This window comes from Ptychodera flava, assembly GCF_041260155.1.
Source record: "Ptychodera flava strain L36383 chromosome 23 unlocalized genomic scaffold, AS_Pfla_20210202 Scaffold_24__1_contigs__length_23054250_pilon, whole genome shotgun sequence".
Classification (NCBI taxonomy): Eukaryota; Metazoa; Hemichordata; class Enteropneusta; family Ptychoderidae; genus Ptychodera; species Ptychodera flava.
In genome coordinates, this window is record NW_027248278.1 from 2,548,749 (window position 1) to 2,561,324 (window position 12,576).

Here is a 12,576-nt window from a genome sequence, read left to right on the forward strand (position 1 = left end):
ATGACTGTTGTACTTCACAAGATCTCTCCACACGTCCCTATGTGTAGCCGTGCAATTTTCCTGTCAAATGTGGCAAAAAACCCGCTCATTTTGTCCATTCTTTCCCGTCATTTGACTTTCTTGTCACGTATTACCAGAAAAATTAGCAATGGTGATCAACAGTGGGTCCTGGGCAAAGTTGTCATGGGACCGGTATGTTGTGGGACCAGATTCTCTTATATCTGTGTATGTCAAGCGGTGACAGACTCCCTTATCAAAGCAACAGCATCTCCTGCTCTGGCTTGCCAATCATGGTCTTGAGTGTAAATTTGTGTGAAGCATTGTGCTTGTTGCTGGGCTAAATATATATACAATGTTGATCATTTATAGTGATGTATTTTTCCTGTACTGTACATAGCATTACGTACAACCAGCGTGACCACGTGAGATCAAACCCCATTTTTTTTACCCTGACTGTGCAGTAACTAAACTGAGTGTATTGTCTCAATGTTCGTAACCTTACATGAGGTATAAATAGAAATGCACAACTGAAGTTTGTTTCCAATCTGAAAATTTTGTACAGAGGCACTAACAAAATGAGGGACTGCTCCCATCTCACTCCGATTGAAGTTGAGAAGACTTATGTTTACAAAAATGTATTTTATCAACAAATAAGTCACGCATGCGCAGCGCGATGACCACTGCATTTTAAAGTTGAAATATGGATCAAATTGTCAATTTTTTTTGGTAAAGCTAAAGCAAATAGACCATTCTACGTTGAAGTACTCTTCTTAGCTAAGCCTCTCAACAATCCCGGCATACAAACACGTTCATTTTGATACGTTGTAGCCGCCTAGAAAAGCTGTTTTGTACACAAACTTGCAAAACAAAAACATTCATTTGGCGTTTTCTGCTGTGCACATGACAAGTACCATCAAGATCGATGACGTCTCCATAGAATGCACGTTGGAAGGGCGATGTTGACACAATGACAGAACTTGACATATATAATGTATATTTCATTGTAAATTTTGCGTTTGCCTAACTTTGGTAGCGTCACAATGTTACGGAAATAAACATATCGATATGATAAAGTACAGATCTACAAATGATCATGTGATTGATTTTTCTCACCCATCAGCGCCGTGCTGTATGCACCTACTGTGCCGTGGTACGTTCAATCGAGCATGTATGTACAACAAGTCATTGACAATGATATAGTCCCCACTTGTAATAGGAGTATTAGTCTTGATGGGGCAGGGAAATGTGGTCATTAAGAAGTATCACTGGAGTGTATATGTTGAGATCTATGGGCACATAGGTCTATGTCGTTGTTCCCAATTTGAAACACATGAGGCATGTCTAAGTTATGGTTCTAAATCGGGAAAAAAGATCAGACCTCTAGCTGTATTGGCCAGCCAAGAAATACATATGTGCATAATAAATGAGGTACAAGATGTGACATCTTAAGGTCTAATATCCTATCAAAATTGAAGGGTATAGAACTTGTGGTTACTGAGTTATGCATATATATATATATATATATATATATATATATATATATATATATATATATATATATATATATATATATATATATATATATATATATATATATATATATATATATATAATCAAGGTCAAAGGTCATCGAGGTCACGTGACATTTTGGGAAAAAAAAATTGTATTGCTAATTAATCCCTATATGCCAAAAATCAGACCTCTAGCTCTATTCGCTTGCCCAGAATTAGATATGTGCATAATTAATGAGGTAAAGCGTGTGTTGTCATAAGGTCTCCCATCCTACTAAATATAAAGGACATAGCACTTGTGGTTACTTATTTATTGACATAAACGTATATTTTAGGTAAAAGGTCATCGAGGTCACATGACATTTTGTCAAAAAATTTCTATTCTTTAGTTATCCCTATATACCAAAAATCAGACATCCAGCTCTATTGGCTTGCTCAGAATTATATATGTGCATAATTAATGAGGTACAGTATGTGGCGTCATAAGGTCTCCCATCATACCAAATACGAAGGGTATGGCATTTGTGGTTACTGAGTTATGGACAAATGTGTATATTTGAGGTCAAAGGTCATTTAAATAAAGTAAACACCGTGTCACTCACCTCAATATTTGTACTTCATTTAATAAAGTACGCACTGTGTCACTCACCTCAATATTTGTACTTCATTTCATAAAGTAAACACTGTGTCACTAACCTTAATATTTGTACTTCATTTAAATAAAGTAAACACCGTGTCACTCACCTCAATATTTGTACTTCATTTCAATAAAGTAAACACTGTCACTCACCTCAATATTTGTACTTCATTTCAATAAAGTAAACACCGTGTCACTCACCTCAATATTTGTACTTCATTTAAATAAAGTAAACACCGTGTCACTCACCTCAATATTTGTACTTCATTTAAATAAAGTAAACACCGTGTCACTCACCTCAATATTTGTACTTCATTTAAATAAAGTTAACACCGTGTCACTCACCTCAATATTTGCCAGAAGTCTATCTTGTCTGTCAATGTTTTCATTAACTTGGTCTATCAGTGTCTGGTAGGTTTCATCAAGTTTTTTGTTTGACATTGTCTCTTCATCAATCACGCCATCAGCTGTCAATGCTGATAGGAATTCTGATTCTGAAACAGTCCAGAGATTTTCATAGAATTGGAACATAGCCAATGGTGACTATATCAACACTTCTTTTAGTTTACATACTTGTATAGATCAACTATCAATTCCTCATTTTCTGTTATTGTACTTGTTGTAAATGGTGACTTATAAGGCCATAGGGCTGGGCAACCTGAGAGTTGCAGGTCACAATAATAAATAAATACTACTACTACTACTACAGAAAATATTGCCATTAATAAAAATACTGTCAATGACGCTGTACCTTCTCTAATGTGTGGCCAGGTCAGGGAATTGGTTGTTGGCATGGAGTTGTTGGCAAATGGTTGATGATGTAGGGGTATGAGGTGCGATGTGGACCCAAAGAACCCAAAAGATGATTAAATATATCAATCAAAATAATTCTAAGCTACAGTATAAACTGCCTAATGATAGTTCAATGTGGAAAAAAGTTAAATAATTCAGAAATAAGAATTAACAGTCCAAAATAGTAATGACACACTTCCCTGCTGACCTGAGTGTATGTGAAATACACAACCTGGCATCTGTAAATTAAATGTATACCAAGTGAACATTTTAAGTCACTTTTAACTGTTTTTAATGGAATTTCCAAAAGTCCTATGGAAATGATGAAAACGCTTATCTGGTCTTGTGTTTGTAAAACCTCATGGCTGATAATTGTCATAGTATTGAAAAAAAATTAAAAGTGAAGAAATTACTGTTTTTAATAAGGCATATTTTCCTTGAAATACATGACCATGTAAAGAATATATGCAAAAAGTGTTTAAAAGTAAATTTCTTTTCAAAAAATAATTTAATCTGTGACCAAAGGATTTTTATTCTTTGAGTTTACAAATTCAAACATTGCAATTTGTTCAATCATCTTGTGCAGTGCAAAATTTATAAATGACTGAAAAATACAAAAAATACCGTCAAGGACACTATGTGCTCACATTTGGTTTGAATTGGTCCATTCAAGAAATATTTAAACCAGGAAAAGAAAGAATGACAAAAGCAAATAAGGTCTCCAACTTAGGTACTGGAGGTCATCTTTAGGAACATGCATATCAACTTCTCCTAAATACATAAGCAAATGTCAACAACAAAAATAGACACCAAAAAATTCAGCAAAAATACAAAATTAAGGATATCTTTACAATATTCGTAAAACTGTATAAGGTTCACCTAAGGTACTTGCACACAAATTTTCAAAGCAATCAAAACAGTGGTTCTTGAGTTATTGATTCTTGACCATTTTCACATTTTGTAAGCTCATTTGCATAATTTTGGCAACGCAGACTTCATTTGAACAAAATCCCATCTATAGCCCAGGATGCATCCACACACCAAATACCAAGCTGGAACGTGCAGCGGTTTGCGTGTTTTTGATGTTGACAGACATACTGTACGTACATACATACATACATACATACATACATACATACATACATACATACACACATACATACAGACGCCATCGACTTCAGCTTATACGATAACCTCACATTGGTATAACCAAATGTGAGCTAAAATTGGCAGAATTACAGTCTTGTGAAGTAAAATTATGGGTTGACATCATGATAACTGTTAATCTGTTTGAAGTACTAATATACTATAATTTAAAACATAGGGCAAAAGTCCCTGAAGTACTATAGACATGGATACAAAATTAAGTCTTTCCTGACTGTATGAAATTATCTCCCTAAGGTCATCCTAGGGACCTGTAACCAAATATTAAAGCTGTCTGACCAGCGGTTATGAAAAAACAAGTGAGTCAACCAGTTGACAGAGCTCTGCTGTGTTATGTAGAGAATAACCTTTTGTGACACATGTATTGATGAAGAAGGTGGATATCTTGGATAGCTCATTCAGGATGGCCTGACCAAAAATGGAAAAAAATTCCGTAAAAAAACAGATTTGCATATTTCATCACAATTTTAACAAATCTAAGTTGGGTTATCCCTAGGGACCTGTATACCAAATAACAAAGCTGTCTGACCAGTGGTTATGAAGAAGAAGATTTTATACCAAAAACGCCTTTTTGGGGCTAATTTGCATATTTCAACAATATCAAAAATTAATAAAATCGTTTCTCAAATCATATATTTTATCCACACAACAAATATCAAATCAGTAAGTACTGCAGTTCTCAGGATATTTGAGTGGACGGACGCCTCACAAACGGACATACATACATACATACATACATACATACATACATACAGATTTACGCCGGACGCCGGACGGATACCCATCCCAATAGCTTCTATAGACTGTAGTCTATAGTAGCTAAAAAGAAAAGTTCATTCAGAAACGGTAACATATATTGTCAGCAATGTAGTGTTAATTTTGACTTTACATAAAATATGCCTTTGCTGGATACTAAATATATAGGGCGAAATATGAAAATCAGCCATGTTCAGCAAAATGCTCACAACAGCATTGATCCTTTTCTAATTTGATTTGATTTGCTTATGTTATCTTTGTATGACTGTCAGTACAATATGGAACTTGAACACAACAAAGTGAATAAGTATGCTGTCAATGGAATGGTGTGGCTGCATCCACATGCAGCAATAGGAGTGCCTTTGTCTCCTCACCCCTCATTTCCAACCTGTCCCATCCCTGAAACCAGATATGAACTGAATATGCTCACGTGTTTTACAACAGGTTAATTAATAGTAGTACGCTTCACAGAACAATGAGAACAATATGTTATCACTATATGTAGCAGGGTTTTTTAGACTTTGAGTTTAATCACTAATTACAAAACTTTATTTAATATGGGAATGAGCAGTCAATTAACTTGACACTGCTCAATGCTTTATGGGACAATTAGATATCCATCAGATCAACATTTGTAGCACGTTTTATTTAATTTAATGCTGTAATTTTAGAGTAATGTCACTTATTACAAAGCTCATTAAATATGCAAATAAGCCCTACATTAACTTGACACTGTTCAATGATTCAAAGCACAATTAAATATTTATCAAATCAATATCTGTAGCAAGTTTCACCAAATTTTAGTGCCAAAATTTCAGAGTTATATACCTAACTACAAAGTCTATTAAATATGCAAATGAACCCTTAATTAACTTTATACTACTAAATGCTTTACAACACAGTTAGATATCTGTCGTATCAGTATGTGCAGCAGTGTTCATCACATTTGATGCAATTATTTCGGAGTTATATGACTAATTATAAGACTTCAAGGAATATGCAAATGAGCTAATTATTAACTTGACACTGCTCAATGCTTCTCAGTACAATTGGATATTTATCAGATCAACATCTGTAGCAAGTTTCATCAAATTTAATGCTTTAATTTTGGAGTAAAATCACTAATTACAAAGTTCATTAATATGCAAATGAACCCTTAATTAACTTCACACAACTAAATGCTCTACACCACAATTAGATATCTGTCGGATCAGTATCTGCAGCAGATTTCAGCACATTTGGTGCAGTTATTTTAGAGTTATATCACTAATTACTAAACTTCATAAAATATGCAAAAGACGTATTTGTTAACTTGATACTGCCAAATGCTTCTCAGTACAATTAGATATTTATCAAAACAATATCTGTACCCAATTTCACTGATGTAGTGAAATGCGGGCTTTCGGCCGTTGGCGGCGCCCTCCTGCACAGGTGCTGCGCCGCCGTTGTATTCATGGAATGCCTAGCCTCGTACATTACGCATTTCCCCTCCACGCTACAGCAGAACGATATATCCCGCCGAAGCCAGCAGACGTCTCAACGTAAAGCCTTCTGCGGATCATCCAGTGCGACAAAGACTTGGTAAGTCCACCGAGTTTATATCACTGGGTAACACTATAATTGGCGCTGCGACTTTTCCGAACCTTTGTGGGAAAAGGCGAGAAAACTTAGAGTTTTATTTCTCTAAGTAGAAGTCGGAGTACCTCACGGAAAAACTCGTGACGTGGCCTTCCACTTGAAAGTGATACGAGTAGAGTTACGTGGCGTATTCATAATTGAAAGTACGAGTATACGAGTAGGTAGAATACGCCAGAGTGCTTGGAAAGTTTTACGAGTAGAGTTGGGACGCCCAAGTGCTTTTTTGATTTTCAACACTTGCCCCAAATAAATTAGCTGTAGCACAGTTTCTTCAGGTGAGAGACTTAGAAGCTTGTGGCGGCTAAGAGAAAATCAAGAACAAGCTTCCAGGTGTTGCAGTAAAGCTTGCGACGGAACAGGGGAAGGCAACCTCGCTGTAACTGTTTTAAGTAAGTTTCTTCATCTGGGTGTAAGTTCATTCGCTCATTTTTGGTGAAATAAATTGTTGGCGGGAAATTTTTGTGTGGTACTTCTGTGGTGGCAGCCAGATTTCCTCGCACCTTTTTCTTGCTGACAATAGCGAATTACGCACACCAAGTTTGCACTGCTTTTGTGCGGTCAACGAAATATTCACCACCAGTTTCGGAATTCTACCATTCAGTGGTGCAAAAAATAGCGTAATAGGGGAACATTAACATCTCAAGTTCTTTTTTCATTCTGTGCTCACGAAACATCAATTATAGACCGGTGACGCACAGTTCTTTGGTCATTTTAAGGGACATTTATTTTTCCCTTTCCGTGTCTCGTTTCCATTCTTTCGAGACATCGTTTTTTGTATTTTCGTACAGTCTGTATTTTCGTGTCTCGTTTCCATTCTTTCGAGACATCGTTTTTTGTATTTTCGTACAGTCTGTATTTTCGTGTCTCGTTTCCATTCTTTCGAGACATCGTTTTTTGTATTTTTGTATTTTTGTGCCTCGTTTCCCGTTTTTGTTGTAAAACACCTTTTTTATTTTCGAGTTTCAAGACATTTTTAAAAGGTCGTTTTATAAAGAACTGAATTTTTGTTGTGTTCCGACCTAGCTATTGTGCATTTTATTGAATAAAGAAAGCACTTTCCGTCAATTTCTCTGCAAAGTCACGTAACGTTTTGCTGACATATTGTGGGAAATTTGAGTAACACTCCGACTGTATTACATTATTATTACTCTGTATTTAATTGCGAGTAAGTGTATTTTACAGTGCCAATTTTCATATATTACTCTGTATTCCATTGCGGGTAATATTTGAGTATTTTCAATCATCTTTCTTTATTACTCTGCACTGTACTGCGGGAAATAAACGCTTTTTATTATTAGCACCAGTTCAACGATAGAACAACACAAGTTTTTGCCAGGCAATTATTGTTGGCATATCGCATATTATTGTTTGTGTTGAAATAGAATACTGGTGTGTAATTTTAATAAAACAACACAAATCATTGCCAGGCAATTATTGTTGGCATTACGCATATTATTGCTTGTGTTGAAATAAAGTACTGATCTGTAACTTTATATTTGGGAATTAAATATTCCATCTGTCGCAATCATGAAGATTGATCTCAACACCTGCACCGTTAAGAACTGGAATACTTACCTGGTGTGGGAAGGAACATTGCAAAGAAGATGGACAAATTGCGTCAGAAATACGGTAAGATCACATATGAAATGGTCTGCTCGATACCACGGTTCACCCCTTCAGATAAATTTATGGAGATGGCTGTTTTCGAAACTAAACGGAAACACCAATCTTCACCACCGACACAAACTAAAGGTGCACATGCCATAATCCCACCTACTCAGGGGGAATTGGACAGTGAATCCGAAGGGAGTGTAAAAGACAGCATGGAAGAGTGGATGGATAGGGTAGATAAACTGACCCAACATCATGAAGCTACCCGAAGACGTACATGGCGGGAACTTCCACAGGTAGGTACCAGACCTTCCGAGAGGGAGAGTTGGCGAAAACGCTATTCTTGTCGGAGAAGGCAAGAGAGGTCAGATTTCAGTGATTATCCACCAGACCATCGGGAGTTTCCAATGTCTTATCAGCCGACACCCGACCGATATCCTCCAACCACTGGAGAGTATTATGGGGGCTATCAGACAGAAGTACCAAGGGAGCCAGCATACTACCAGCGTCGTAGAAGGACAGATCGATACCCACCATCTATTCCCGTATCAGTGCCCAAGACTTTGGTGTATGATGGGTCTGGTAATTGGCGAGCGTTTCAACTGAAGTTCACCAAGTTTGCTGAGACGCAAGACCTGTCCTTCAGTGATTGCAAAAATTATCTGTGCTGGTGTCTGGATGGCAAGGCAAGTGATTACTACACCATGATCACCGAGCGTAATGAGGGGATCAGCTACCATGTTCACGAGATCTTCCCGAATCGACCCAGCTTCAATTCGCCCAGTCAAGACAACATCCTGACGAAACTTTAGAAGAATGGGCAGGTAGGGTATATTCTCTTGCAGCACGTGCCTTCCGGGATTACAGTGACGCTACCTTGGAGCAACAGGCTGTAATGAAGTTCTGTCAAGGATGTTACGACCGTGAAGCAGGTGAGTCGGTAGCCAACCAAAGACCTGCAAGCATCGAGACAGCCTTGGATAGTATTAAATGGTACCAATATAACCACCGGGAAATATTTGGTGCCAGAACCAGCAGAAGAGAAGTGCGGTTTGTCAGTCCAGAGCCAGACCGGACGAGGGACATTTATAAAGTGCGGTCAACATCCCGATATGACCAAGAAGGAGGGAGGTCACCTACTCCAGAACAACGCATGAAGTTCCAAGCTAGTAAGACAGATGGAACAAGTGCAATGGAGGGGAGGATGTCACGCATGGAAACCCAGATGTCTGCTATGAGTGCGACACTATATACAGTAACGTCCCAATTAGCAGAACTCACAAAGGTGGTAAATCAAAAACAAGCTCCTAGAAGCCGATCACCATCTCCAAGAAATCGAGGCTGCTATGGTTGCGGAGAAATTGGACATTTCGAAAGGGACTGCCCACACCAAAGTCGAACAAGGGCTGAAGCACCTGAAAAGAAAACCTTGTCCAAGCCGTTAAACACCAAAGGGTCAAACCCGGAGGCCTGAGTTTGGCCCATAGCGATACCAAGGGCCTCAATGCTTCTAAGGAAGAAGAGAGTTTCACCGAAACAACACCACCTAGTGAGCTGGAAAAAGTCTGTGAGAAAAGTGTGTCACCAACCTCTACAGGGGTGACACCAGGTAATAAAGACAGACTAACAACTGAAGTACCTCCAAGCTCTGATGCAAGGGATGAAACCGAGCAAGCCAAGGAAGCAACAACAAAGGTTGAACATCAAACTTCAGAAGCTTCACTGGCAGAGGCGAATTCCAAAGAGCAAGAGGTCATGCAAACTATTGAAACAGAAAAGGTTGTTATCAACTCAACGGACACAAGGGACAACACCGAACATGCCATGGAGGTAAGTGACACATCGAATAACGAACAACTAAATTCACATGTTCCATTGGCAAAGGAGCCAGAAGTTTCTTTCACCTCAACAGATAACAAGCCTGTACCAGAGGTTGTTATTAATCAATTGGTATCCAGTTCCATGTACAGCATTCCAGTGATGATCGAAGGACAACCGATTACTGCAATCATCGACACTGCTGCAGAAGTTACTATAATTTCTGACAAAGTGTACAACAATCTGGAAGATAAACCTCCGATACTCCGTCAAATCACCATGCAGACGGCTTGTAGACAGAAGACAATGACAGGAAACTTGGTAGGGCCAGTGAACATACAGCTGGGAGGCACCAGTTTCCAAGAAAAAATCTATGTCGCCCCTATCGGAGATGAAATGATACTTGGAATTGATTTTCTACAAACCCAAGGAGCTACTATGAACATGGATACAAACTGGCTCCACATAGGTAAGGAAAATATACCCATGACTTTTGGACATCCGGACAAGACTCCGAAAATTGCAAACGTTATGGTAAGGAAACGAACAGTTGTCCCATCACACTCAGTAGTCAGAGTTCCCTGCACTCTTACTGTGGGAATGTCAGACTACATAGTAGACCCAGTACCAAATTTGGGGGTGATGATGATGAGAACAATACATCCGGGGGAACAATCGCCAAAGGTTTGTTTACTTAACCCTACAGATCCGTATGTAGTTCTCAAAAAGGAGAATCCAATTGCATCAGCAGTTGAAGCCAGTGTGATTTCTGTCCAACAGTGTACAGGTAAGACACACGCACAGGAAACTGAACAGGAAGTGGACCAAAGCCCTAAGCCAAGTGGTGGGCTACCCCCTCATCTAGAGGACCTGTTTGAAAAATTTTGTAAGAACCTACAAGAAAAGCAATGCCAACAGCTAAAGTCACTTCTACAGGAATACGCTGACGTTTTCGCCAAAGACGATTTTGACCTTGGAAACTTCACTGCAATCACTCACAGCATCGATACCAAAGATAGCCAGCCGATCAAACAACGGATGCGAAGAACACCAATGCATTTTGCAGATGAAGAAGAGACCCATCTAAAGAAAATGTTGGAAACTGGCGTAATAAAACCATCACCATCTGAATGGGCCTCTGCTCCAGTCCTGGTGCGAAAACGAGATGGAAGTGTACGCTGGAAGATGGAATTGTACGACTCCAGAAAACAATGTGCATACTTCGAACACGGAGTAGCACAAGACGTCCTGCCATGTGGTGGATGTCATTATTGTAATCGAGTACATCGAAACTGGAGTTTCTTCAAGGAGACTGTGGATGATGTCGTCCGATTACCAACTGGCAGTCCTAATGGTAAGAATCCTAAAGCTCGGCTGGTAAGTGGGCTAAACGGATCTGGAGTACACAAAATACAAAGACCAACAGGATACAGTACTCCAGTTACAGGGGCGGCCGATAAAGGGACGACAAGAGATGAGAGGGACTGGCCTTGGGATCCAGGTGGCCTGTTCGACATCACGACCAATAGTACAGAGGCTTCACTTCTTAGTGTGCCAGAGAAGCCCCTAATGCTACACATTTGGGGACCCCATGGGGATCACTATGGGTCAGATGTCTATTGTCAGGCCCTCCAAATGGTAAAGGAATGGTGTTCGCCACGGCAACGAATATATATCCACAACTTTACAGGTACCATCAACACAGTAAGGCGGTGGACAAAAGCTTTCAAAAACTGCTACTTCGGGTTTTCATCGTAACGGCCAATTTTGATCAATGGCAGCGAAGAGCATTGAAAGAAGTGCCCAGTGATCGGTTATTGATAGGAACCGATTTTCCGTATCTCGGGGGCACTACCATCAGCACCCCAGCCTTAATAGGGGATGTTGCCGTAGCTGTTGCCAAGACAAGGGGGACTGATTTGGTGCGCCTCCTTAAGGCAACAGTTAACAATACAAGGCGAATTTATCACTAGGGATGGCTTTATATCTTGCCAGTAACATCGCTAGCTGGCAGCCATTTTAAATGTCAAGGTCTAGCCAGTAACATTGCTAGCTGGCGGCCTTGTAAAATTAACCTCTCAGTCTTCTAGATCCCTAGAATAACCATTCCTGCAGAAAATAAAAGAGGGGAGAGTGTAGTGAAATGCGGGCTTTCGGCCGTTGGCGGCGCCCTCCTGCACAGGTGCTGCGCCGCCGTTGTATTCATGGAATGCCTAGCCTCGTACATTACGCATTTCCCCTCCACGCTACAGCAGAACGATATATCCCGCCGAAGCCAGCAGACGTATCAACGTAAAGCCTCTGCGGAACCACCCAGTACAACAAAGACTTGGTAAGTCCACCGAGTTTATATCACTGGGTAACACTATACTGACTTAGGTGCTGTAATTCAGAGTTATATACCTAATTACAAAGTTCATTAAATATGCAAATGAACCCTTAATTAATTTCACACTTCTAAATGCTTTACACTACAGTTAGATATCAGTCGGAACAGTATCTGCAGCAGATTTCATCACATTTGGTGAAGTTATATCGGAGTTATATGACTAATTACAAACCTTCATAAAATATGCAAATGAGCTATTTATTAACTTGACACTGCCTAATGCTTCTAAGTATAATTAGATATATATTAGATCAATATTT

General features: G+C 39.1%; 2 protein-coding genes across 2 annotated transcripts in view; one reads left to right on the top strand and one right to left on the bottom strand.

Moving 5' to 3' along the window:
- Positions 1-12,576, top strand: part of LOC139124777 (putative hydroxypyruvate isomerase) — a 315,395-nt gene that overhangs the window by 55,372 nt on the left and 247,447 nt on the right. The gene's annotated exons all lie outside the window — the stretch shown is intronic.
- The window catches only part of LOC139125101 (programmed cell death 6-interacting protein-like), a 96,177-nt gene that overhangs the window by 10,422 nt on the left and 73,179 nt on the right, over positions 1-12,576 (bottom strand). Inside the window, 1 exon segment of the mRNA XM_070691212.1 lies at positions 2,494-2,642. Coding sequence (XP_070547313.1) covers positions 2,494-2,642 — 149 coding nt within the window.